We start from the raw sequence: 27,530 nt of genomic DNA on the forward strand, positions 1-27,530 counted from the left end.
CCTCCCGAAACAACCGTGTCCGGTGAGGACCTGCGTCATGCGGTACGTGAGGGCGCCGTGACTCCTCCCGAGCCACTCCTCAAAGAGGGGACTTACCGCCACGATGGTGGCGTGCCCTGCACTGGGTTGCGACAGTCGCTCCCTCCAGGCCACCATGAGATCGCGCCGGAGCTCCGCCCGCTGCGCGACAACTTGCCGCGGTAGCGGAGTTTTCCCCCGGCGCTGAGCCTCCTCGCGCCAGTCGTACAGGCGCAAGAAGACCTTCGCCTCCAGATCCCACGGTGGCAGTCCAGCAAGTAGGCCAGCTCCTTCGCGGGAGATCGTGCGGTACCCCCGGATTAGCCTAATGGCTATCACCCTTTGGGGTACGTTCAGGTAGTGTACAGCCCGCGGCCGTACCGAACGTGCCCATACCGGGGCCCCGTAAAGGGCCATGGACCGCATGACCCCCGCGTAGAGTTTACGGCAGGGGGCATCGATAAAAACTTAAATCTTTTTTACTTGATTTGAATCTTTTTTACTTGATAGTATGACATAGACACCTCATAAATATTATTGGATGGCGGTATTCTTTTGGGGCACTATTTAGGGGGTGTCAAGAGGATTACTTTATATATTTTTTTAATACCCTTAATTTTTGGGTCTTTGAAAATTTTTGAGAGAAAGTGTCATTCTTGACCAACACGATGCAATAAAAAAATCGGGGACACGATACCTACCTCAAAAAATAAATTTCGTCAGTTTTGCCCACTGAGAACTAATCGATAATAAAAAGTTTTATCGCGGACAACACTATTTTGCACTCACACATAGACATGCACCCACACCTACACACATAATTTTTTCGACATGTCTCTAAGCCGCCTTTGTGTATCTTGTACATCCTATATCTATGTCAATGACAGACAAATTGACTAGAGAATTTGATACATTATTCATTTTACCTGTGTTCATTATAGCTGCTTAAAGTTAGCCAAAGTAATAAGTAGATACATATGGTATATATAACCAACTTACTACTTACCTACTTAATTTAAAAAAACGGCTCATGTTATTATCAAATGACTCTTCCCGCTGTGGGTTAGCAGCGTGAGGAAGTGTCAGACTGTTAGTGACTTAAAGCCACTGGGGTTTGCTGAATCTCTATGAGGAGCGCGTGGAACAACGCGCGCCACCGAGACGGGCTCGTGTCGTGTCTCCTAGGAGACGGAAGGACGATGAGCCACCCGAACTCACCACACAGACACCCGGTGGCCGGGAGTCGTCTGTCGAAACCCGGCGCCAGTGGTGTCTTCCACGTCCACGGCAGCAGCTGGGATGAGAGATCTGAACCTCTCTAGCATTTCTGCTTCGTAGAAGGAGACGATGGCATCCCATTACCTCTCACCCTGGACCATGGCTTGAACCAGGGCCGAGCAGGAGAGGTCGCCGCTGCCAATTGCCTCGACGAAGACACGACAGTGCCCTTTCTATTAAAACTGAGTTTTATTAATTTAAAAAGTCATCAATATTGTTTATTTTTAGCAAGTGCCTACTCAAATTGAGTATACATATCACATAGTATACAATTTTTCATACTACTTTAATTAATTATTCCGTGTTATATTTAAAGTAGGTACATGCTAATACACTCTTTTGCAAAAAAAGCGGGCACCTATGCGAAATCTTAGTTTTAAGGACTTTACGTGTATTTCAAAGGGTTTTTATGATTATAGTATGTTTCTAGCATCAAAAGGGTTAGCCAAGCATGCGTGAGAGTGTATTCTAAATTTGAATTTTGTACAATTGCTAAGAAATTAGTTAAACCTTGTTTTGGACTAATTGCTGGCAGAAAGTTCGTCGGTGTTTTGAGAAGTTTTTGAAGTGATTTTCAGAAAAATGATAATGCAGTTTTAATTAATGATTAATGAACCTTTTTGTTAGATCAAAACATTTTTCAAAAACTATGCGTATTTGATAAAATTGTCACCTGCTCTAAATGGGCTATACTGATGATTGATGGCAATGTTAAGAGTTTCGGTATTTTAGTGTGAAGCGTTCTATTGTTTAGATATTATACCCACGTGTTCTAAAATATCGCTTTTTCATAAATAAACACTATTTAGAGGAGTATCAGTACTTTGGGCTGCGACAAAACTAATTAAAAGTAAGCAGTGCCGGCAGAAAGGTTCTGCCAGCAATTAGTCCAAAACAAGGTTTAACCAATTTCTTAGCAATTTTACAAAATTCAAATTTAGAATACACTCCCACGCACGCCTGGCTAACCTTATTGATGCTAGTAACATACTATTGTCATTAAAATCCTCTGAAATACACGTAAAGTCCTTAAAACTAACATTTCGCTTAGGTGCCCGCTTTTTTTGCAAAAGAGTTTAGTTATATTTACTTAATTACAAAACTAACAAAAATATTTCCTAACAGCACCTATTACAAATGCTTTCAGTATGTACTTAGGTACCAGTTTTTAATGCATGCTAAGATATATATTAATGATAGAGATAGAATATTAATGAAATATGTCAAAATTACAGATTATTTAGGTATATTAAAATGTTTAATTGCAGGTTTTACAAATCTGATACTAGTATTTTTTGACTATAAATAAAATCACTTTCAACTATTATCAATTAAAACCTATTATAATATTATAAATTAAAAACAATTTAAAATATATGATTAATCAATTAAAAATAATGATTAGATAGATAGTTTTGGTACCTTAATTAAATTAGTCACAGAGTAGGATGTGAAGCAATGGAAAACAGAAAAAAATATAAAAGCCTATCACAAAATAATTTTACAATGTTTTATGAAACTGATAAAAACTATTTCATTTTTGATAAGTTGCATATTAAGAAACAAATATACCTAATTGATCAAGATCGCCAGATACCTATTACCTAATTTTTCACGAAATTTTGGATGTTGACTGTTTTATAAATTAGTAAAGTGCTGTTGCAAATTAAGAACTAATGGATACAACTTAAAACTACAAATCTTACTGTTTATTGTGAATTTTAATCTTCATTAGTGAGAAAATCATCACAAAAAGTGAAACGCGTCAGTTACAACTTCCGATAATTATTTCGAAAAAAAAACATTAAAGTTATCAATTTTGGTTTAAATTGTTGTATCAAGTTTGGTTTAAACAACAAGTCTTGGAGATAACGCACAGTCTTGAGGTGACTTGATTGAAATTTGGCGTAATTCAGCATTACCAACTAACGATCCTATTTGTAATCTCAATTGAACTTGTTCGTAAGGTGGCAGCCTCTTAACTATTTTTGCCATTGAACCAAAAAACAGATCGTTTTCATCTAATCCACTTTGAGTATAATTCCGATCAACAATTTTCTTAAGTAGGTTTAGACGTTCTTGACTGTGTGTATGTATATGTTTCCGTTTCTTATCGCTGCTTTTAGCTTTATTTTCTTTGTGAATATCTTCTTTTCCCTGAGTGTTTGATAGTGTTTCTTCGCTGTTGTGAGTATTTTCCATTATTTTAGTTCCGTCTTCTGGGGTTTGTATTCCTTCGCTGATATCATGAGTGTTTTCCATTTTCACACTACTATCTCCTATGTTTTCATCTACAACATTAGTAATACTGCCTCTTTGGGATGAAGGAAGGCTGTCCAAGAATGACAGGAGATCAGATCTTTTCTTTGCTGCTTCTCCGCTTGAACCAGTACCTGGTTTTCCTCTACGTCGAATATAATAGTCTCGTATGTAGCACCATCTTTTGGAGCAATCGGAAGCTGTAAAAAGTTTATGTAAATTGTAACTATTGCAAAACAATTATAGAGTCAAAACAAATAATCTTTTAGTAATGTAAAAGGTAACTATAGTAGTAACAAACCCGAACTAAGACTAATTACATTCATTATTTATTTCAGGAACTTGGCCACAGGAGTCTTATCGCTTGCTTGCCTTTCAATATCGAGTAAGCTATAGCTGGATAAGCGCTATAGCAAAAGAAGTTAGTACTGCCATTGTCAAAACTATGCTTCAATTATATAGTTATACCATTACCAAAACATCATCAACTCAAAAAAATCAGTAACCAGTATTTATTAAAGTGGAATTTTCCAAACTGCGAAAACATATAAGATTGAAAGCTCCCATCAATAGTGGATCATTATATTACAATTACAAGGAGTATTATTCAATGGTATTGCTAGCAGTCGTTGATGCGGATTGTAAATTTATTGCCATAGATTTTGGTTCTTATGGAAGAGAAGGAGATGCTGGTATTTACTTAAAAAGTAAAATCGGGCAAAACATAAGAAATCAAACATTCAATATACCAGAATCGAAGGCCCTACCTGGAACAAATGATGTGATACCACATGTTTTAGTGGGAGATGAAGCTTTTGCTCTCCATGAAAACTTGATGAAACCCTATCCAAGACAGCAACCAATCCAAGATTCATCAAAAGCCGTATATGTATAATTACCGATTGTCACGAGCTCGAAGAACTACAGAAAATATTTTGGAATTGTATGTGGTTACTTCAGATTATTTTTCGTACCTATTGCTACTGCCCCAGCTGTGACAGATAAACTAGTAGTGAGTGCTTGTATTTTATATAACATATTACGGGAAGCAAAAGTACTGGCACCTGGACAAAAACATGTTGATGACCCACTTTCACTACCTACTGAAAATTTAATATCTCTGGTAAATCGCAATGTTCGAGCCCAAACGAATCCTATTCAAATAGGTACGAGAAAAGTTGAAAAATTACTTCAATCGATCAGGGGCTATTGAGTGGCAACATAATTATGCGACACAACATTAGGCTGTTCTTAAATAAGATAAATGTAGTTAATTAAGTATATATGAAAATTAGATTACAATAAACTATATGTTAGTTGTATATACTTACTAACCTGTTTTATTTAATATTTCTCCAATTTCACGCCACCAATTCTGTTTTAATTGACTTTTTCTATAGTCTTTACTTTTTATATTATATATTGCTTCGTGGTTTCGAACGAAATCTATTAAAATTTCGTCATCCTCGCTGCTCCAAGAGTTGGAACTCATTTTTTTCGTTATCACGAAAAAAAACAAATTCGTATTAAAATAGGTTCACCGCTTTCAATAAAATGTTCACCAAACTATCTGACACCGTCAAGACGGCCGTCATGCAAATGGCGGCACCGCTTTTTGAAGTTACGGTGACAATTACCGCTCTCTAGGAAACATGAGGAAACCGCCCCATTTGGTTTACATAGACAACGTTCTAGTGTCGTCATTCACCGCTGTATTACGGCCGATATATATCTTCACCGCTTTCAATAAAACGTCCACCAAACTATCTGACACCGTCCCGTCTTGACGCCGACGGAAAGCTTACGCGGTGTCCTGCGTGAGCGACGAACGCGACGCGACGCGACGTAACACGACGCGATGCTATACGCGACAAATGTCCTACGTGATTTTGGTAATTACTTCTCAAATCATGGAGAAGTACAGTACAATTTTGTTCATATTTAAAGTACAGAACTTTAAATATGAACTTTCAAGCAAAATTGTGAACAACAGCAACGTTCTTTGTACTAATAAACGATTTCTATAATGTTTATTTTTTTTGTCCCACAACAATCTTTATTCACGCACTGCAGCGATCAACGCTTCTGAATAGTTCATGGTGTCGCATCTGGTCGCCCTTAAAACAAGTTCCCGTTACGTCGCGTCTCGCCGCAGACTGTCACATAGGCCGCATGTAGGGTATGCCGTTGAGTTGATCGGGTTCGTCGCGTTCGCAGCGTCGCGTCACGTCGCGTTCGTCGCTCACGCAGGACACCGCGTTAAAGCTTTGGTTTCCTAGGAAAGCGGTGCCGTAATACAGCGGTGAATGACGTCATCAGAACGTTGTCTATGTAAACAAAATGGGGTGGTTTCCTAGAGAGCGGTAACTGATGCCGTAATTTCAAAAAGCGGTGCCGCCATTTGCATGACGGCCGTCTTGACGGTGTCAGATAGTTTGGTGAACGTTTTATTGAAAGCGGTGAACCTATTTTAATACGAATTTGTGTTTTTTTTTCGTGATAACGAAAAAAATGAGTTCCAACTCTTGGAGCAGCGAGGACGACGAAATTTTAATAGATTTCGTTCGAAACCACGAAGCATTATATAATATAAAAAGTAAAGACTAACGACTACGACTGTAACGACGGAAACACAGCCACAGAAGAAACAGAGAAAATGGATCTACAGGAGTTGCAGTCTGAACATGATCCATTAATGTAAACGTGTCAGATTTAGTAATGTTGTTATTGTGGGAATTAGTTTGTTAGTTAGTAAAAATATATATATTTTTTAAATCTATTTCTTGTTACATAAACCAAAGGGTAAAGAACCAGCCTTTCGAGTATGAGGGTGTGGGTTCGATTCCAGGTTAGGCATGTACCAATGCAACTTTTCTAAGTTTGTATGTATTTTCTAAGTATATCTTAGACACCAACGACTGTGTTTCGTTTGGTACGTTAAACTGTAGGTCCCGGCTGTCATTGAACATCTTTGACAGTCGTTAAGGGTAGTCAGAGCCTAGTAAGTCTGACACCAGTCTTACCAAGGGGTATTGTGTTGCCCGGGTAACTGGGTTGAGGAGGTCAGGCAGGGCAGTCGCTCCTTGTAAAACAAACACTGGCACTCTGCTACATCCGATTAGACTGGAAGCCGACCCCAAGATAGTTGGGAAAAGGCTCAGAAAATGATTGTTATATAAAAAATGTAATATATTTCTTGTAATATAACAAAATATAATGCTTATTTTGTCATAACATCACGCTTTATATTCCCCGAAGGGTTCGGCAAAGTTGTATACTGCACAAAAGTATACTTTCATTTCGCCAGTAGTATATTTAAGTCCCAAGTAGTAGGGGCGAGCCTAACACACGGTTGGTGCGCGCGGGGGATTTTTTTATTTAAAATTATATTCTGTATTAATTTCAATAGAAAAACTCGTTAATAATGTAAGATAATTCAACTTTAAAATTTTAAACTTTGAAGCATCGTAGGCGTCAAGGCCGCAGGGATACGCAAGCAATTTATATTTTGTCCTATTAAGAACAATAGGTACTTACTAGAATATAAGATTTGGTTGCTATACTTTGATACTGAACGGAGAAAAAAAAAAAATAGATTTTCTCCCATACATTTTTATTTTCGATATTTTTTTTTTACGTGACGGAGCAGTTTTTTTGAAAAGTTGTAGTAATAAGTATTAATCAGTGTTAAATTTCCTATACGAAACAATTTTTAGTTGAGTTAAATATGCATTTTCGATCCTATGTCCACCTTTTTAAAAATCCGGACCACTGTGCGACGCCGTGCTGCAGCCGTGCTGCTGTTACGGTGCCGCTATAATGTGCCATGACCTTAAAGCTCTACTACCAAACTGTAAGAGTTTGGTAGTACATGGTACTGAAATCATATCCGCTGGGTAGGAAATTTCAAGTTAAGCTAGGTGATGATGTGATTACTAAGCTGTGACATCAGAGCCTCTGTACCCCAAGGCTCCGTACTTGGTCCTGTCCTTTATTCAATTAATACAGCTGACCAACCTTGCAGTGAGAATGTGTAACAGCAACAGACGCATTTGACACTGCCTGCTTAGCAAGTCACAATAACCCTACTGTGGCAGCAGAAGCGCTGCAAACTCATCTGCATAAAATAGTCGGGTGGCTTGAAAAGTGGAGAATCAAACCAAGCGTCAAAATACAAAAAAATGAGAGAAAATAAGAGGTTTCTGGCAGCCCTGGGGTCTTACACTGTAAAGGCTCATTCAAGGCATGCGGAGTTTTTTAAAATATCAGAAGATTTCAAAGAGAGAATACTTCTGGTTACGTTTGTCCGTTGTATAGTCAACTTCAGGTCAGTGGAGCTGGGTCTGTGGGCGGTGAGTGGGTCTGTGGGCGGTGAGTTCGGGTGGCTCATCGTCCCTCTGTCTTTCTAGACGACAGACCCGTGTCGACGGCGCGCGTTGTTCCACGCGCTCCTCAAAGAGATGTCAGCAACCCCAGCGGGGCCCAGCAGGGCCAAGGCCTGCCGGGGCTGCGGGTTGTTCGAAAGAGATACCGCGGCCCTGGTACATAAAAGGCCTATGACGGAACACGACGATTTTAGTCAGTAAGAGTCTGACACTCCCTCACCGCTGCTAACCCACAGCGGGAGGGGTCATTTGATGATTTTACGTCGATAAAAAAAAAAAAAAAAAAAGGTCAGTGGAGCTTATTTTTTATTTGTGTTAACATGTGTTAACTTCGTTTTTTAAAAAAAACTCTAATTTATGGCAACTATGGTTTATTTTTAAATAGTGTATAGATTGAAATTAACGAAAATTAAGTTAGAACGCCAAAAATATAGCTATAGTCTGTTTTTTAATCTCGTAGACTAAATTGACACTTGCAAAATGTCAAACTTTCTAATAATTTTGCTAGCTCTGTGGTGCAGTGTTGTACTTACGATACCGGTTCGTTGAATCGTAACTTTTTATCTATAATAGACGAATTTAATATTCATTCAAAGTTTTATATTTAAAATTCACGTACGTACACATGGCTGTACGACGTGCTACAAACTGCCAGGGATATCTGACCACGCAAAGCCATGCGTAATCATCAAGGATAAGCCCATTATTTCAGGATGACTTATTGTAAAAAGTTACGATTCAACGAACCGGTATCGTAAGTACAACACTGCACCACAGAGCTAGCAAAATTATTAGAAAGTTTGACATTTTGCAAGTGTCAATTTAGTCTACGAGATTAAAAAACAGACTATAGAATAAAAATATCCGAATACATAATGGAAAAGCTATGTGATCACTTCCAAAATGTGACTCTATTGAGTATGATATTACCAAAAAACTACACAAAATATTATTAATATTTTTACTACTAATTAAAGAAAACAATCTTGTCAAAAGAAAAAAAAAACACAAAACACGACAATTCTTTGAACGTTTTATAACAAAAATCAAACTTCAATTTCAGTTATGGGACTTTTGATGCACATCGGATATTAATTTTTAAAATATTAAGCTATAATAAAAATATATTTCTGCAGTGATCCCTAGTTATGAATCAAAATTAAATTCCTGTCCATCGAGCGAAAACAGAACAAAACAGTATTTTATAAAGAATTTTAAATATTTTTTTGTTTAAAATAGAAAACAGGGTCTGTCACACCACTGAACGCCTAAAAAGGATAAAGCTTCATCTACATGGACGCTATTATTATAATTATGTAATATTCCAGATCAACATTTAATAATAATCAAGAAATACTATATAATACTATACCTTTTCAATAATGGAACAAATAATAACAAAAAAATATTGTACCTCGTTTACATAAAGATTGTAAACATGAATAAAATAAAATTGATCCCTACAGAAAACTATTATTCTGAATTTCTGAAACAACATCACTGTTTCCATGTAAACTTAACTTTATAGGATCAGTCATGTTGTGACTTTGAGCTCAGCCCGTATGTGACCATAGATTTGGTCACAAAACGGAAGTCACATTTTCATACTTGCCGATTAAAAAAAAATATAAATAATTATTTGTGGTTCTTTTCCATTTGATGTCATTTTAAACAGTACCTAACTTAAAGAAATGGCGGTTTCTAGAAATAAACAGCAATCCTAATATTTGGTTACGCTGTAGTAAAATTCAAACACATCTGAACATAAATTCCGTTCTTGTACGGAGCCAGCAACAAAACGTCTACGTTCCTCAAAGTCCTTTTGACTTTAATAGTAAAGTAAAACGCAGTAGTATGTTTAAGTAGCGCCTGTTTCAAAGTATTAGGACCGAAAAATTGTGGCTTAAAGTACTATAAAATGCGGTCACAATACTGAATGTTCAGGGTGGATCAAAATTTCATCATCGTAATTTTATACGTTTTTTATGTAAATAAGCCAGAATATTACAAATGAATTGATGAATATTATCAAATGATGACATTTAGAAACTAAACCCCTTAAAAAAAAAATATCGTCCGTAGAAAAATCGCTAAATATTCTTGATCCAATCATACAAATTCAGCTGGGGACAAGCAAAAAAAGCCTACTCCTGTTTAATTAAATGCTGTTAAAACAAAATAATGGATAATTAAAACCTAAACTAATATAATTAAATGTATTTTCTTTGGTCCACTACCTTTAAAAACTCAAATAGTTAATGGGTTTATGAATAAAATTAGGTCAAATCCTAGGGACAAGCAAAAAACGGACTTAACACAAATAAAAAAAAAAGCTCAGTGGTAACTGTTCTATAGGAAAATCGTACTTATTGAGTTAAGGTGCATGACAGTGACCACTGATGTGCAGTCTACCATACCTATAGAATTCTTAGTTCAACATAAGTTTTTATAGCGTACGGCATACCTACCTGCACTTTTGAACATCGTTAAAAGCCGACGTTGTTTAGCTCAGTACGAGGCGTTAGGCGTCCCCGGCTGAGCACGTCCTGACTGGCTGTGGATTTGCCTTCCGAGGTTGCTCGCTCAGTTACCATGCGGTTACTAGACCATGCGTGTTATATTATTAGGTTCACCAATAAAGTTCTAGTCTTGTTTTAAAACCAGAAAGACTAAATTGTTACTATAATTAAGAATTTGGATTAGATTTTCTCTGTAGATTGTAAAATTTTTCTTTATCACTTATAAGTAACTTTTCATTCAGTCATGAAAATGCAATCAAATATACTATTTTATTATTTGAAAAAATGTGGCAGCTAAACCAATTTCAAAATATTGACAAAAATTGCATGCCCTAATAAGCCTTAACAGTGTAGTTCATGCTTTAGACAAACATCACAGGCTTTGCTCAATAATTTCTTTTGCACATTATCAGGTACAAACATATAACACTTTGTTTGAATATCTTCATAATACGAGACAGAAAAATAGCTGTGTGTGGTTCACAACACAGAGCTTTTTCTCATCAAGGTGAATTGCCATTCTCCATATTATCTTGGAAACTGTTCACATTACTGGCAAATGGTGCCCCCAAGCCATACAAATGACCACTAGTACTTTCAATATTGCCATCAAAGAATATCTGTAAGAATATAATAACACATAATAAGTACAATAATTCAAACATATGGGGTTTCATAACACATTAACCAAATAAGTAGAAACATACTTCTTTGATTTTGAAGAAAGCCATTCCTGTGAGATGTGAATCAGATCCAGCTTGGTGCTGTGGTCCCACTCGGCGCAATTCCAACTGATCTGCTACTTCTTGTAGACCACCTTTTAGGTTCTTACACAACTTCATCAAGTACTGTTGATAAGCATCAAAACTTTTAATGAAATAAAGAATGGGTCAAGATATTCTAAAACAGATTATAAGTGACACTTACTTTTACATCATAAACAGTAGGAAAATACAATCTCAGACTTTCAAAGAAGTCATTTTCTTCTTGTGGCAAATTCTGATCAGTGAGGATTTTTAGTAAATATCCAAAATCATAACCAGAATGAAAACTCAACCAATTGATATTGTCCATCAGCACTATTCCTAAAAGAAAAGATTATGGATTTATTAAATAAGAAGATTATTTACTTGTATTTTACAGGATATAGTCTTACAACTCAAAAAAATATTTGTATTACCGGAAGACATCAGGAGTTCTGCAAATTCTAATGGTTCAATCCCATGTTCTTCATGTTCTCTAAATTGGAGTCCAGAATTTTGAAGCAAATCAATTGAGTCTTGGGCATACATGTCTTCCCTGTGCCAAAGATAAAAATAATTTCAATTTTTTGCTTGATGTTATGCCTGCAGTTTACCCCAGCCTTGGAAGAACTACTTCCCACACATGAATAAACAGTAGCATAAGTGTTGATTATATGAACTAACTGGTGGGTATGGCTGTTCAAATAACTGGTTTGTTCAGATAATTAGATGAACGAAAATAAGATTTGTCCAATACGTCAGAATTGTTTTTATTGACAGAGGTAAACACATGCAGGCAAGGAGTCAAGTGTTCAGTAAGTTAGTCTAATTTATTAGCTACATTACTAACAACAAGTAAAATACATACTCTTAAGAACTTTGGCTTTAAAGAACAATGTCAGACGTCCATGGTAACTTAGGCTCAATAAAAATATTTCATGTACAGTGAAAATTCTTAGTTTTTTGTGTAGTTTAATGTCAGAAGCTTTTCTATGTTTTCCACTTTTGCATTGAACTTCTCAAAACCAAATTATTCCAAATTATTATAACGAAAAACCTGAATAAAAATAATTACTTATTAAAATGATTTTTTTTTTGGGAAAGATCAGATAACAATTAAATATTTTATAAGAAGTAAGTATTTTATATTTAAATTGTTGTAGTAAAGAACTTTGTGTCCGTGAGAATTTAGTTTTAAAAGTTGATTGGGTGGGCCGAAACCTGACATTGTTCTTTGTTAATAATGTAAGTTAAGTAGATTATGTGATATGTATTTTGCACACTTACTGTAAGTTGAACTTAAAATTAAATTGCCAAGTAGTGCAGCCCGGTGGAGTTTTACCATTTTCATCCATAAATGTGAGACCAAGCTGTATAATTCTTAAAAGATCCACATTACACCTGTAAGTATTATAAAAAAATAATATATGTAATATGCATCTTATTAGCAGTCAAACAACTGTCCAAATAAATGTTAGAAGCATATAATTTAATTTCCATAAAATATCAAGTTATGAACTCGTAAAATAGGCTGGTTACCTCAATAGCTGATACTGGTAGTCAGCAGTAGATCTGAATTCCCCGATTGGTCTTGCTACAACCCCAGGAAATTCAGTATCCATGGCCACCCAGTGAAACTTCTGTACGATCTAACATCGTGAAAAAAGACGATTCATTTTCATTTTAGAAACAAAAACTTATGTTATAGATGTAGCTATGAAACAGTAATTTCGGTTAATATTACTGTAACATTAAATTATCATGTAAATATATTTTTACAATTTTATATTTTATATACGAACGAAGTATACTAACCTGTCTAATAACATGAAACTCTTCATGTAGATTGTGATTCCAAACATTTTTTATGGAACAATCTTCTTTGATGGTACTCGCTAAAATGGATCCAAAACTAGCTGCCGGCATTTGGATATTGTGAATTTATTGAATCTTAGAAAAGAAAATTATCTGCTTTTGTTTATAATTTTAATTCGGCAGTTGACTAACAGCCGTATAAATCATATCAATGACAGCAGACAGCTCTCTATTTTTTTTATGACGTTACGGTTTGTATCATAGAGTGCTGCCAATATCATTTACTGAGTTTCCCGCACCCATTTTTGGTTATTAAAAGATTTTACAAACGAATATATCGAGAAATCGAATGAAAATTAAGACTAGCAATTGAACACATTTATTTTTTGGATTTGAGCTTGGTTCTCTTCAATTCTTTTATTGGCCATTTGTCGGCGAGGACCGCTCGCATCAAAAAAGAGGGTACCTCAGACGAGGGGGTCCCAAGTAGTGACTAACGCGGCCACACGCGGTTAGGCGCGCGCCCAGTTTTATTGCGTAGAAACAAAATTGTAAATATTAGATTAAGTTGAATATTTTTAATGTGTAATTTGATAATTGAATTGTTAACATTGTCTATTTAATATCTTGACAAGTTGAATTAATTGTGATATTGTTTACCTTACTTTATTGAATGTATAAAGTTAAGATGGTTTAGAATAGATAACGTCGCATTGTGAAATACGTATAACGTTGTAAAGAAATAATTACGGGATTGGTTTTATTTTAGTCTGCATAGGATACCTAGGGCTAAGTCACCTGCTGTATGCTATGGATGGGCCTAGCCCTGCTACTGCCAAGGTGGCTTAGTCACAGGAATAAGCATCGGCGACCTGCTCATCACCATGAGACGTGATGGGTAGGGTTAGGAGATCCAGGCAGTGCCACCACCCTATGGTAAAACGTCGAGGTGTGTCAGAGCGAGAGAGCCAGGGCACAATCTCGTGACCACGAATAGTTCAAAGGGTGGTTGGTACATACGGATCACAGCCGTGTGCTGAGCCTGCAAGACTGAAGGTTAGGATCACCATTTAACATTCCTAAATTAGGTTTGACCTACAAAATGGTGATCCAACTGAGGCTCAGTATAAACACTATATAGGTAGATTCTTATGGGGAAAGTAAGTGTACCAATCTAATTAGAACTTGATAAGAATATAATAAGAACGTTATTAGATTACTAAGTTAGTAAATAAGAATTATCTAGGATAAATAAAACCACCCATACAAACCAGGAGCCCGTGTACCTACTTTTCGAGCGAGACCCGCGACTTGCCAATAAAATGCAAAGCAATAAAAATAAAAGGCGACGCCTACGCAGTCACTTCGCATCGAGTCTCCGCCGAAACGACTTGTCGCGTCCGGGCTGTGGAAAGAATCAACCACAAGCAAGTCTGTTTTATTGATCCTGTTCCCGAAAATACCGCAAGAATTGAAAAACACCGCAAGAGGTGAAACCGGCTGTCATCTACTGTTTCTTTAAGCGCGCCGGCGAACAATATCTCAATACGTCGCACCACCCAGAGAGACTGTCCCTGCCACCGATCAACATCCACGGGAGGCCCAAACACCATTCATAACACACTCCGACAAATTCCAGAATTATTGCCTTTCCCCCCCTCTCAGCTCTAATTCCCAATTTCTCTAGAATCTGGATTCGCCAGAACTGGCAACTTCACATTACATGCGCTGCGGTTTTATCAAATACTACCATCCGCCCGCGGTTTCACCCGCATCCTGAGATAACTGCTTCCCGTACCCGAATGGTGACAAAAACTCCTTTGTCCTCCTCCTGGCTCTAAACTACGTCCCTACCAATTTTCAGCTAAATCGGTTCAACCGTTCTTGAGTTATACTGGAGTAACTAACACGACTTTCTATATAGATTTTACAAACCAATATTGCAAAAATTTATTATAAACATTTTGTTCGCAACAAAACATAGCGCAATTTGTGAGCATGTGTCGGGTTTGAGATGGGGAATAAAAAATGCTTCAGGAAATAAAATCATCTTTAAAAAATTAACATTAATTATATTTTAACATTACAAAATCTTAATATGTATTAGGATATAAAATAAACCAGTAAAACCTTAAATGAAATAATAATAGTCTTAAGTCTATAATTTCTATAAAATATAAGTACTAAATTAATAAATCTAAGTAAAATTATTTTGACATTATGTATTGTAATATCAACCTAAATTATATAATAATTATAATTACTAAATTAATGTGGATGTATGCAATTTATTTACATACATAATAGAGTTGTCTCCAATTTTCGAAAATCTATTTAAAAAGCTTCTAAATAATTTAAAGATCACCCTCCCTATAATTTTTCGTCTTAAATCTCTTTACTTTTATGTGTTCTATTTTTTAATTAAAACATTGCCCAGAAAACGTTCGATGACGTGACTGTGACGTCAGTATACATTGTGTCTAACGAGAGAAGACTAAGAACTAATTGATTTTTAAATTTCAATAATGTTTTCTAATATTATAGATACAAAAAACTCATATTTTAAACATTTAGCACAAAAGAAAATACCTCAAATGTTTTGAGCAAAGTTGATTACAGTAAAACAGTAAAATATTCCAGGAAACCGAAGTCTACTTGGTTTTAGATTAAAGCGTGTATACAACTGTTCTAACTTTTAATGTCTGAAATAGGTACTGATATTGAAGCATACCCGTGGGAAGTAAAAGTCATGATATATGATGCAAGTAAAAGTTATTATTACATTACATTTTTATTAGTTTCTGTATTACCACTAAAAATAATATTTTCAATATAGTGTTACAGTTAATAAGTACCACAGTCTATGAAATATGAAAGGTAATTTATGAATTAATAGTAGGCAAGTAAAGATAAAAATTACAAAGCATAGTTTCAGTAGAACGTAATTTATGCTGGTAGAAAAGTATTATAGCAATAAACGGTCACGTTTACTTTTAGAAGATTTCAGTATCTCATTCGGTCGTTTCGTAATTTTTATTCGGACAAAAGTAGTCAGAAAGTTAGTATTGTAGGCAGTAGATTTAGTATTTTGAGTAAGGTTAATTCTTCTTTTATTTTTTTGTCGGAGCTTTTATTACTAACCTAAATCAAATAGTGGACCAGACACGGAACAGGCATATTCACAGATGAGGGAGACATGATCACTTAAATAACGACAATTGTCACACACAGTTGTAAACATTATATACACTGCACACATTTAACTGTTACATTCACTCTGAAATGTGAAACACTCGAGGTTGTGGCGTCAGGCTTATGACATGCCCGTTTTCTAAGGATCAAGAGGAGTTTCCGTTTTCGCCATTGTCTTGGAAATTATTGACATTCACCGAAAACGGTGCACCCAATCCATACAAATGTCCGCTAGAACTCTCGATGTTATCATCAAAGAATATCTGAAAATAAATAAATTTTCAGTGTTATTTGTAGGTTCACAGTCAAGCATTTATTTCAATTAGGCCTTTACAAATACTTGTGAATGTCAAAAATGTAACTAAGGTTGATTCTATTTGCCCATTCCAAAGTAGCTTTCTATTGAGAAGAACGGGCAAGAAACTCCATGGTTAACACAACATTGCCAGTCCTAAATTCCTAATTTTATCTCAGCTTTCCTTATAGTACAAAGTTTGACTTAAAAATGGTTACCTCTTTTATTTTAAAGAAAGCCATTCCTGTTAGATGTGAGTCAGAGCCAGCCTGGTGCTGTGGTCCCACTCGACGTAGTTCCAATTGGTCTGCCACCTCCTGCAGTCCACCCTTCAAGTTTTTGCATAGCTTCATCAGGTACTGAAATGTCAAAATAAATGAAAAATAGTTTAATAGTTGCCATAGCTGTTTAATATTGAGCAAAGGATCATTACCTGGTAATGGGACTTACCTTTACATCATAAACTGTAGGGAAGTACAACCTTAGGCTTTCAAAGAAATCATTTTCATCCTGAGGTAGGTTCTGGTCTGTGAGTAGCTTGAGAAGGTAGCCAAAGTCATAACCAGAGTGGAAACTGAGCCATTTGATATTGTCCATTAGCACCAGTCCTGTAAATAAATTTGTTGCCTTCATTATATATTTATGTTATTTTGAGAGAAATCATGTTCAAAATAAAAGGGAGGCAGTTCAGCAGTGGACGTCCTATGGCTGAGATGATGATGATGATGATGATGATGTTCAAAATATGTTAACCTGGGTTGGTAATACTGCCCAAGATAGTTAAAAAGACGTATCTACTAGCAAAAAGTAAAAATGGAGAAAAAAAAAATGTTTAGTGAACAATACAAGAAATTGTGTGCTGTCCTTGAATAAATTCAAATATTTACATGGTAAAAACTGAAAATAATACCTACTAATATAGGCTTTAACTTGGTTTTATGAAAAATTTAAATTAACTAAATTAAAAACAATAAAAAAACATTTTCTTCTTAGTAGAAAAAATGCTGAAAAATATTACATATTTAATTAATGGACGTAAATAGTTACATGCGCCCTTTATATTTCAAACGCTTTTCTATTAGTACATGCTTTAACTGATATGGGCGCATTTACGTATTTCCGCCTTTTTTTCTTAGAATTAAATGTTATGTGGAGAACCAGGCAATGACAATTTTAGGAAGTAAATAGGACGCAAATGAGCAGATGTGACTTTTTTCTTAATGAGAAAGATTATTAAATTTTTATTACGTGCGTTAGGACTCAAATGGGCATTTGCGTCTTTAAAACTTATCCTTAAAAATATGCGTATTTTATATTACTGATCTTAAAATAAATCTACAAAATATAAAAAAAAACATTATCTATTTAAATACGACTTTTCAATTAAGTTTCAGATAAATAGACTTTGTCATCTTCAATTGTGTGTAAAAAAGTGTACAGAAGCGCCCTATTTTTTTAGTGGTAAAACCGCATTGGAGGAAGATATCAAAATTTAAAAAATACAGGCATATTTTCCTGATTCTGGCAATATATATAACTCATTAGATGCGCCCTTTTTACTATCGGGGCAGAATACTACAAGCTCAAAAAAGTTACATATTATCAATATTATACCAGATGACATCAACAACTCTGCAAACTCCAGTGGCTCAATACCATCCTCTTCGTGTTTTCTGAATTGAAGGCCTGAATTTTGCAGCAAGTCTATTGAATCCTGTGCATACATGTCTTCTCTAAAACAAAGAAATCAGTTACAATACAATACAGAAGGTTTTTTAGATAGTAAGCTATAATAATTTTCCACAAAAATCTTGTGTTATGATTCATAATCCGGTCTACAGCTGTCCATTAGTATTACAGCATTTACACAATATTGTAAAACCTTTCAATTAGTATCAATATTACGAAAATATTGATTTCCTAATTACAGATAAGTATTTCTTTGAAACAGTAATCTATACTAATATTATAAAGCTGAAGAGTTTGTTTGTTTGTTTGAAAGCGCTAATCTCAGGAACTACTGGTCCGATTTGAAAATTTCTTTCAGTGTTAGATAGCCCATTTATCGAGGAAGGCTATAGGCTACTTTTTATCCCGGTACGGGAAGTAGTTCCCACGGGATGCGGGTGAAACCGCTGGCAGAAGCTAGTCATTTATACTTACTGTAGATTAAATTTAAAGTTGAATTGCCATGTGGTGTAACCAGGTGGAGTCTTGCCATTTTCATCCATGAATGTGAGACCCAACTGAATGATTCTCAACAGATCAACATTACACCTGAAAAATACAAAAGTAACTTTATCTGCCTTTTCGGCTTTCACACTACAATTAGGGCCAGGCCACAACAGTGCGTTGCGGCGTCGCATCGCAAAAATCAACGACGCATATCATATTAATCGCATAGCTGTGCAATGTTGTTTTTGCGATGCGACGCCGCAACGCACTGTTGTGGCCTGGCCCTAACTGAATAGATAAAAAATAAATAGGCTACTTTTTATCCATGTGCAGGAAGTACTTACCTCAAGATATGGATGAAACCATAAATTTGGATTCACTGAGAGAGGCATGCCCCAAATCATATTTAAAATTCTATGATCCAGTGGCGGATTTACCAATAGGCCAAGTAGGCCAGTGCCTAGAGCGGCAGATTTAGAGGGGCGGCAAATTTTGCGAATTTTTTTACAGTTTTTTTTTTATAATTATACGAGTACACAATCCATATATAAATAAACGATTAATAAACTCACTGTAATATATGCTTAGGTTTATGTGATCATGAATTTTAAAATATTCCAATAGCGTTTCAATAAAAATAAATTGAAAAATCCGCTCGCTTCGCTCGCGGTTTCTTCATCTTTTCTGGTTTATTCTGCGCTCTTTGAGTCCAATCTAACAAAAAGTTAAAGCACCGAAGTAGCAAAAACAACTGACGCTCTACGCTGACGATTTCTAAGCTGTTCAGGAGGTGGAGGACTTTTGTGTCCCAAATAATTTCGCTTTTGTGTCCTCAAAACTCAACAAATTAAATATTAAAATTCCTCCAAAACAGGAAATATGGTCTATAGTGCAAGCTTACTCACCAACAGAGCAGTCATTTACTTTAGAAATCGATGCATTTTACTCAACTCTCAACATCGCCCTAAAAAAGTACACATACAAACACTGCATAGTAATGGGAGATTTCAATGCTCAGATTGGAAGTCCACGAATTGGAGAAGATATTGTACTTGGCCCTTACATCAGAGGGAAAAGAACAAGGAACGGACAAAAACTAATAGAAATGGCGATGGAAAATAACATGAGGATAATGAACAGCCTATTCAAGAAAAGAACTTCAAAAAGATGGACTTGGGAATCGCCAGGCGGCAGTTTCAAAAACGAAATTGATTACATCTTAACAAATAGACCAAAATTAATTGACGACTGCGGCACCATTTATCTAAATTTTAATAGCGACCACCGAGTCCTCAGAGCACGTCTGAGCAGGTCAATGGGCACTATTAAAAGTCGACCCTTCAAAGTCAGAAGACCAACACCAAATAACAAACAAATGTTAAACACCATCAAAGACAAACTGAAATTAGTGACAGAATCATCCTTTGAGGGTATAAATACTCAGCAGAAGTACAACATACTATACATGAAATATTGACATTGAGACCAGAACCTGATACTAAATATAATACGAAGGATAAGAAAAACTTGTCAGAGAAAGTAATTACACTCCTAGAAGCAAGATCAAAACTGTTAAATACTACAAAGAAAACAAAAATTATCAGAAACAAAATAAGCGAAATAAGTAAAGAAATCAAAAACCAAATAAGAAAAGACAGAGAACGCACTAGGCGTGAAACTTTTGAAAAATACATAAGCAAAACCGGAGGTATTAAAAAGCTCTAAAAACTTTAAAAGAAAAGAAAAACTGGATACCCAATATGAAAGACCGACTTTCGAAAACGAAAACAAAAAGATATGATATACTGTCAATAGCAACTACATTCTACGAAAACCTTTACTCCAGCAAGAACCAAATAGTAAACACCGACTTAAATAACACCGACGCGGTTCCACCTATACTAATAGAAGAAATATACAAGGCAATAGAAACACAGAAGAAGGATAAAGCTCCCGGCCCTGATAATATCAGCAACGAATTACTTACAGATTGTAAAAACGAGCTAGTACCACTACTTAAACACATTTTCAACGACATATTGCACACCGAGGAAATTCCTGCACAGTGGACTACATCAACAATAATCCTACTCCATAAAAAGGGGGACAAAGGAGAAATTAACAACTACAGACCAATAAGCCTAATGTCGAACATTACAAAATTTTTGCAAAAATTGTCCTAAGGCGAATAACCAAAACTCTTGATGAAAACCAGCCCAAGGAACAGGCTGGCTTCCGGTCAGGCTATTCAACATTGGACCATATACTAACGGTAAGACAACTTTTTGAAAAAGCCAAAGAGTTTAAAGTGCCCTTCTACTGTTGCTTCATCGATTTCAACAAGGCATTTGACTCAATAGAACACAACAGTATCTGGCAATGTCTGAAGAAACAAGGAGTCGACCAGAAATACATTAGGATTTTAAAAAAAGCATATACACTAACAGTACAGCAAAAATAAAACTAGAGAAACAAGGGAAACAAATAAACATAAACAGAGGCGTACGCCAGGGAGATCCACTGTCACCTAAATTATTCACAGCTGTACTGGAAGATATCTTTCGGAGACTGGAATGGGACCACTACGGACTTAACATAAATGGCGAAAATCTTACACACTTGAGGTTCGCTGATGACATAATAATATACTGGCAAGGAGCAAAGACCAACTACAATACATGATCACTGATCTGGATAGAGAAAGCCGCAGGGTAGGTCTGACGATGAACACTTCAAAAACCAAAGCTATGACAAACGCATTGGAAGACAATATTCTTTTAAACGGCGAACCAGTAGAGTTTGTAAAAGAATACACTTACTTGGGCCAACAAATCTCGGTCACTGATATAATGACAAAAGAAATCGACACAAGGATTGGAAATGCATGGAAACGCTACTGGGGGTTTAAGGAAATAATGAAGAATACAGAAATCAAAACGTACGTGAAAACAAAACTGTATAACACTTGTATACTCCCAGTCTTGACATATGGCTGCGAGACATGGGCTCTCACCAAAGCGCAATATAAGAAACTTGAAACGTGTCAGACGGCAATGCAAAGAAGCATGCTAAATATAAGAAAATCTGATAGAATAAGAAACACCACTATCCGAAGGCGCATGAAAATTGAGAATGTCACAACTAGAATAAGGAAACTAAAGTGGAAATGGTCCGGCCACATAGTCAGAGGCAATGACAAGTGGAACAAAAACATAATATCTTGGTACCCTAGGGACAAGAAAAGAAATCGAGAAAGACAGTACCGAAGATGGGATGACGAAATTAAAAGCATAGCAGGGAATATATGGACTAGAAGAGCCCAATACAGAGCAGAGTGGAAGGAAATGGAGGAGGCCTTTGCCAAAGTTGGGCAAACAGACCAGGTCGTTGGTGTCATCAACTCGTCAGAGTTGTTAGATTAAGATTGTATACTGTAAACAAGGTCTGAATAAAGGCTATTTTTATTTTATTTAATATATGCTTAGGTTTATGTGATCATGAATTTTAAAATATTCCAATAGCGTTTCAATAAAAATAAATTGAAAAATCCGCTCGCTTCGCTCGCGGTTTCTTCATCTTTTCTGGTTTATTCTGCGCTCTTTGAGTCCAATCTAACAAAAAGTTAAAGCACCGAAGTAGCAAAAACAACTGACGCTCTACGCTGACGATTTCTAAGCTGTTCAGGAGGTGGAGGACTTTTGTGTCCCAAATAATTTCGCTTTTGTGTCCTCAAAACTCAAAAAATTTGGCGCTCGCTACGCTCGCGACTTTTTCACTTTAGGCCGGTTTTATAAACTCGTTTTGGTACTTTACTGTTCTAAATCTTAAAAATTTTGCGCTCGCTGCGCTCGCGGCTTTTTTACTTGACACTGGTTTCTATAAAACTAGTTAGCGCTTTATAACTTTGCAGTGGTATGACTCCGGTTTCTTTATGTTAAACCTAGCAAAAAGCACCATGAATGATTTCTACACAATTTTTAAGTACTTCAATTACAATTTTAGTCCGTGATTATATTGTGTCGTTTTTTTGGGGGGGTGCCACCCGATGGGTGCGCCTCTGATATAGTACCTACCCGAACGAATGAACCGATTTTAATTTAGTTTTTTTTTTGTATTACAGGTGTTTTACAGGCGAGTTTCATGAAAATCAATTGAGCCGTTTAAAAGTTACAGAGGTTTTACGCTTTAAAGTCGCTGTCAGATAAACTTGTTAGGTCAACATTAAACTCTTCGGTACATAGCGGGTTGCAAAAATAATCTAGTAACTGACAGAAATATCATTAAGTTCACAATCATTAGGGGCGGCAAAAATTGAATGGCCTACTAGCGGCAAATTTGTAAATCCGCCACTGCTATGATCACCCAGAAACCAGTAAGTAAAAACATAATGCATAAAAAATTACCTAAGCAATTGATACTGGTAATCAGCCGTGGATCTGAATTCTCCAATAGGTCGAGCAACCACTCCAGGAAATTCTGTGTCCATTGCCACCCAATGGTACTTTTGGACAACCTAAAGATTATACATATCTCTTGGTTATTTAAAATTCCAGTACAAGTTGTGGTTCTCGTAATAATAAGTTACTAATTTACTAGGTTCATATGATTCTTCACATTGATAGTAATACTCACTTGTCTTATTATTTGAAATTCTTCATGCAAGTTGTGATTCCATACATCCTTAATGCCACAGTCTCCCGTTCCAGGAAGCTGTGACAGTGATCCAAAACTAGCTGCTGGCATCTGTGTGGAAGTTGGAATTCTAATTAGTATAAATATGTAGAATTAAGGTTATGACCTTTATGAATTCAAATTCATCTTCTGCTATCTCTTGGTAACATTTGATGCGAGGTCATTTATAGCAACAAAATAATAACATTAAAGCAACTGTGTGAATTTGATTATGACAACTTTACCTTGTGATCTAACTGTTTCATAACATTGTTGTCACAACCTCTAGAATTTCTAGTTTTGAACCAATTACCCTTCTTTAAGTGATTTACATAATATTACCCCAATCGATATTATGGAGTTTAACATAAGCATGCATAAACAAACATAAGTCTTTACCAATGGTCTTTACTAACCTTATAGCGGTTATCTGCTTCCAGATGGGCAGATTCTTCAGTTTTTTTCGACGCCGTGGTTTACGATTTGTTGCGAACTTCAAAAAATTGAGCGCCAGCGCTTTTGTTCAAAATGCTTGTTGATGTTTATAGAGTACACTTGGTTTCTAAAAACATCCCAGCGACTTCTGTCGCCAACTGGTTGTCAAGCAGTTGAATTAGACGATCACTCGGAAAATGTTAAAAAACAATACCTTCACCTACTTCGATCGATGACCTCAAATATTTACTTTAGTATTTGTTACTGAATGTTAAAGTCTACGAATCTATGGAAACAAAAAATATGAGAAAATTTTATCGAAACAAGAACCTCCAAAGCAATACAATCCATTTTTTTGTTTTTTTTTTTATTATGTCCTAGGCACCAGTCTTTTCGCCTTCGGGCTGTGTTGCCATGTCTTTGTGTAATAAGAATCTTTCTTTATGAGCACGCACACGGAGCTCGTGTAATTATAATATATTAAATTTTGTATAATATCGGATATTATACTAATCATGGACGACGATGGTGAACATTTTTAACCCTAACATGCTCAAGCAGAAGGATTTTTCGTTGGTCACATCTTCAGATCCGATGTTAAAAATATTTCAGCGGAAGGAGGTTCCTATATAGACGATTAATTGAATTGTGCAATTTTATGTATTGTGTCAATATCGACTGGTTAAGATTGCGATTGCGACTGGTAGCGGAAAATTAAAAAAATATATATTTTTTTGGATGTTTTACTTGATTGATTGAAGTTAACATTCGTCGGGACATATGAGACATGATTTTATCTCACTTTATTTTATATTTCTTCTTTATGTTAGACCCATTCCGAGTGTGAAGTTTGAATATTAGGGCCCGTTCAGACAGACCGGCTTGGAGAAGAGCGCAAATTCTTAACACGTTCAAAATCAAGTACTTAGTATTTTTGTCACCATCCGGCTACGGGACGCGGGTGAAACCGCGGGCGAAAGCTAGTTAATATTAAAAATGTAAACCATAATTGTAATAAACAGAATTGTAATAAATGTAAACGCAAAAACGACGGGGTGTTATAAGTTTGACGTGTCTGTGTGTGTGTGTGTGTGTGTGTGTGTGTGAGGGTGTGTGTGTGTGTGTGTATGTGGCATCGTAGCTCCCAAACGGATGATCCGATTGTAATGCGGTTTTTTTTTGTTTGAAAGGAATGTCATTCGGGAGTGTTCTTAGCTATGTTTGGTGGAAATCGGTTCAGGTCCTCAAGGTCATCAGCTCGTTTGTTAGGTGTGATAGGAATGTTACCCGCTCAGTTTACTTGCAAGCATATGTGGGATCTGAAATTTGAAATACTAATGTCTTCTGGAACCACTGAGCTGGTCTGCTGTTAGGACACGAAGATAGGAGACGTAACCCTGAACTGCCTCTTAGTAAACCCATCGAGTTTGGGCTCGTTAAATTTGTCATGACGAGTTCTCTTCATGTTTCTGATTGACGAGAACCTGATGCTGGAAATGGGATGTGGCGGATGAAACCCTGAAATGCCGGAATGAAACGGATAAACCGATTTATATTTTTGCTGAAAATCTCGAATGACCAAAGGTTAATCTTTGTTGTTTCTCAATCTGTGCAATTCTCCCAGAGCCAGTTTGTCATGAGGATTGTTAAACAGCTTCTTTTGGCCGAGATCGCATATAGCGACCCCATCTTAAAATAAAAGAAATTAAATGAAAGAAAGAAAAATTAAGGAGCTCCTTCAAAAAGCATGAAATAAAATTAAATTATAAATTTTAAAAAACCCCCGACCCAAAAAAAACACGCAATTATTATGACAAAAGGTTAAAAACGCTAAACCCTATAAAAAGCAAAAAATAACTTTTAACACTACGTAAGTACCAACTAAAGCATGTCAGACTAAACTAAATTTTGACGTGTCGGGGGACCGCTTTTTACCTTTAAAAATACTTACATAAATCAAATGATACCTACCTAATTACAACATTCGTATAAAAAAAAACACGTATATAAACAAATTTATATAAAAAGTTATAAGAAGTATATGTAATGTAGTAGTATATAATTACTTCTAACGTTAGGCTAATAAATTAGAGCGGTCCCCGGACACGACAAAATTTAGTTTAGTCTGACATGCTTTAGTTGGTACTTACGTAGTGTTAAAAGTTATTTTTTGCTTTTTATAGGGTTTAGCATTTTTAACCTTTTGTCATAATAATTGCGTGCTTTTTATAAACAAAAATAAGGCAAACTGGAGTCAAGTCTTCGTACAGAGCGTGTTGTTTGTATACAGCAAATCAAATATGCAAAACTTCGGCCTCGTAAGTTAGGGTCAAAAAATCCTTTATGTCTACGTAATAAGGGTGTTATTGATACCATTCGTATCGACTCGTTTCGGACGATGCGTTGTGACAACTTCTTTGGAAGAAGAGCCCTTGGCCAAGTCAAAGTCGCACGGATCGATCGATCATAAGGTTAAGCAAGGTTTGGCGCGGTGGGCCCCTGGATGGGTGACCATCGTTGGCAGTCGTTACGTGTAGTCAGAAGCCAAAAAGTGTGACAACCAGTCTTACGTAGGGTTATTGGGTTGCGATGGGGGAGAAACTGAGTTGAGAAGCCCTGAAGAAGTCAGATGAGATTTACAAGGAGTGACTGCACAAGGAGTCCAGTAAAACACTGGTACACAGCTACATCCGGATAGACTGAAAGCCTACCTAACCTACTTTTGGACTAGGTTCTATTACTTACCATGCTGTCTTGTACATTGTTAGAAATAAGACTTAAGGATTTTATTAGTTGAATTTAGCTTGTCTTGTTTATAACTTAGAATCCGAAATCAGTTAAGTTGTTTGGAAGGATAAATTGCTAGCTTCACATTTCTTCAGAATAATTTGGACAAGTTATTTCAACGCATCACGCCTTGATTTGGGTAATTTTATTTTAATTTAAGAAATATGTACATTATATTAGGTAACTGGTTTGTGTTTTTTTTTGTTATATAGGCAACCGTTAATTATAAGTTCGTTGGCTAATTGATGCTTCTGTTTTCCTACATGGAATAAGGAAAATCTATGTGACTCAACCCAGGATTAATGACAGAGCGCTTCTAAACTTTAGTGATGTCGTTAATTGAGTTCTTGCAATTTTGCTTTCCAAGCAGAATTACTTATGGCTTTCATCGTAGATTCTTATTTCATTAGATTGTTTAGTCTCTACAGCAACATTCAAAAAATCGTTTTTCTATTTACCTATGTAGTCTTAGATGGGTATTAAACGAACGTATTCAAAATGTGCGGTCCTTATTTTCCTGAATAGGTATTAATTTTTGACAAAAACTTTGTATACTCATCAACGTTTTCAGTTGTGAGAGACGAAAAGATAAGGTCAAGGCGAATTTTTGTAGCTTATGTCCACCTTCGATGGTTGACGTGATTCACACCATTTTCCCTTTCCACGGCCCTCCTTACAACGGTACCTACTTTTATTTACCAGTTGTAGGTTATGGTTTATTAGAATAAATCTGTAATTATAGAGTTGAAATTAATTTGAAACTTAAATCATAAGCTATTAAAGTGACAAGTTACGAAGACAATTTGTGATATAGAAGTAAGGCTTACAACTAAGCTTTAAAGTTATGATCGTCTAAGCATTGATAAAATTATGCACGATACTGGATTAAAATACAGATCCCGGGCTCAAGTTTGTGTGTCTAGATTGACTGAAAATGCTGGAAATGTATAGGCCGTCG

At 36.0% G+C, this 27,530-nt stretch overlaps 3 protein-coding genes across 4 annotated transcripts; all 3 read right to left on the reverse strand.

Moving 5' to 3' along the window:
• Positions 1 to 2,525: 2,525 nt before the first annotated feature.
• LOC124632303 lies at positions 2,526 to 5,047 on the reverse strand. Its single transcript, XM_047167085.1, has 2 exons — positions 4,891 to 5,047; positions 2,526 to 3,755 (listed from the first exon to the last, which is right to left on the reverse strand). Exons 1-2 carry the CDS (start codon positions 5,045 to 5,047, stop codon positions 3,145 to 3,147), a joined length of 768 nt encoding a protein of 255 aa, XP_047023041.1. The 3' UTR covers positions 2,526 to 3,144.
• A 5,663-nt stretch (positions 5,048 to 10,710) lies between these two features.
• LOC124632752 (CCR4-NOT transcription complex subunit 7-like) lies at positions 10,711 to 13,258 on the reverse strand. Of its 2 annotated transcripts, none has more exons than XM_047167712.1 (7): positions 13,018 to 13,258; positions 12,742 to 12,851; positions 12,490 to 12,603; positions 11,640 to 11,758; positions 11,387 to 11,544; positions 11,167 to 11,295; positions 10,711 to 11,079 (listed from the first exon to the last, which is right to left on the reverse strand). In XM_047167712.1, exons 1-7 carry the CDS (start codon positions 13,126 to 13,128, stop codon positions 10,963 to 10,965), a joined length of 858 nt encoding a protein of 285 aa, XP_047023668.1. In that variant the 5' UTR covers positions 13,129 to 13,258; the 3' UTR covers positions 10,711 to 10,962. The 2 variants fall into 2 exon arrangements, with proteins under 2 accessions (XP_047023668.1, XP_047023667.1); XM_047167711.1 differs by having other exon boundaries at positions 11,167 to 11,307; positions 13,018 to 13,257.
• A 1,810-nt stretch (positions 13,259 to 15,068) lies between these two features.
• Positions 15,069 to 24,160, reverse strand: LOC124632528 (CCR4-NOT transcription complex subunit 7-like). Its single transcript, XM_047167391.1, has 8 exons — positions 23,767 to 24,160; positions 23,312 to 23,422; positions 23,083 to 23,192; positions 18,668 to 18,781; positions 18,119 to 18,237; positions 16,955 to 17,112; positions 16,723 to 16,863; positions 15,069 to 16,472 (listed from the first exon to the last, which is right to left on the reverse strand). Exons 2-8 carry the CDS (start codon positions 23,420 to 23,422, stop codon positions 16,356 to 16,358), a joined length of 870 nt encoding a protein of 289 aa, XP_047023347.1. The 5' UTR covers positions 23,767 to 24,160; the 3' UTR covers positions 15,069 to 16,355.
• Positions 24,161 to 27,530: the final 3,370 nt, after the last annotated feature.

Source organism: Helicoverpa zea, chromosome 8 (assembly GCF_022581195.2).
Source record: "Helicoverpa zea isolate HzStark_Cry1AcR chromosome 8, ilHelZeax1.1, whole genome shotgun sequence".
Taxonomy (NCBI): Eukaryota; Metazoa; Arthropoda; class Insecta; order Lepidoptera; family Noctuidae; genus Helicoverpa; species Helicoverpa zea.

What these genes read in the sequence shown, in the direction of transcription:
- LOC124632303 (XM_047167085.1), bottom strand. Translation starts at nt 5,047, where the DNA reads ATGAGTTCCAACTCTTGGAGCAGCGAGGATGACGAAATTTTAATAGAT. An exon ending in AGAAATATTAAATAAAACAG is followed by an intron (nt 3,756 to 4,890) that starts GTTAGTAAGTAT and finishes AACTTTTTACAG; the next exon opens with CTTCCGATTGCTCCAAAAGA.
- LOC124632752 (XM_047167711.1), bottom strand. Translation starts at nt 13,128, where the DNA reads ATGCCGGCAGCTAGTTTTGGATCCATTTTAGCGAGTACCATCAAAGAA. An exon ending in AGTTTCATGTTATTAGACAG is followed by an intron (nt 12,852 to 13,017) that starts GTTAGTATACTT and finishes TCACGATGTTAG; the next exon opens with ATCGTACAGAAGTTTCACTG. An exon ending in AGAACTCCTGATGTCTTCCG is followed by an intron (nt 11,545 to 11,639) that starts GTAATACAAATA and finishes CTTTTCTTTTAG; the next exon opens with GAATAGTGCTGATGGACAAT.
- LOC124632528 (XM_047167391.1), bottom strand. Translation starts at nt 23,422, where the DNA reads ATGCCAGCAGCTAGTTTTGGATCACTGTCACAGCTTCCTGGAACGGGA. An exon ending in AATTTCAAATAATAAGACAA is followed by an intron (nt 23,193 to 23,311) that starts GTGAGTATTACT and finishes TATAATCTTTAG; the next exon opens with GTTGTCCAAAAGTACCATTG. An exon ending in AGAGTTGTTGATGTCATCTG is followed by an intron (nt 17,113 to 18,118) that starts GTATAATATTGA and finishes ATTTATTTACAG; the next exon opens with GACTGGTGCTAATGGACAAT.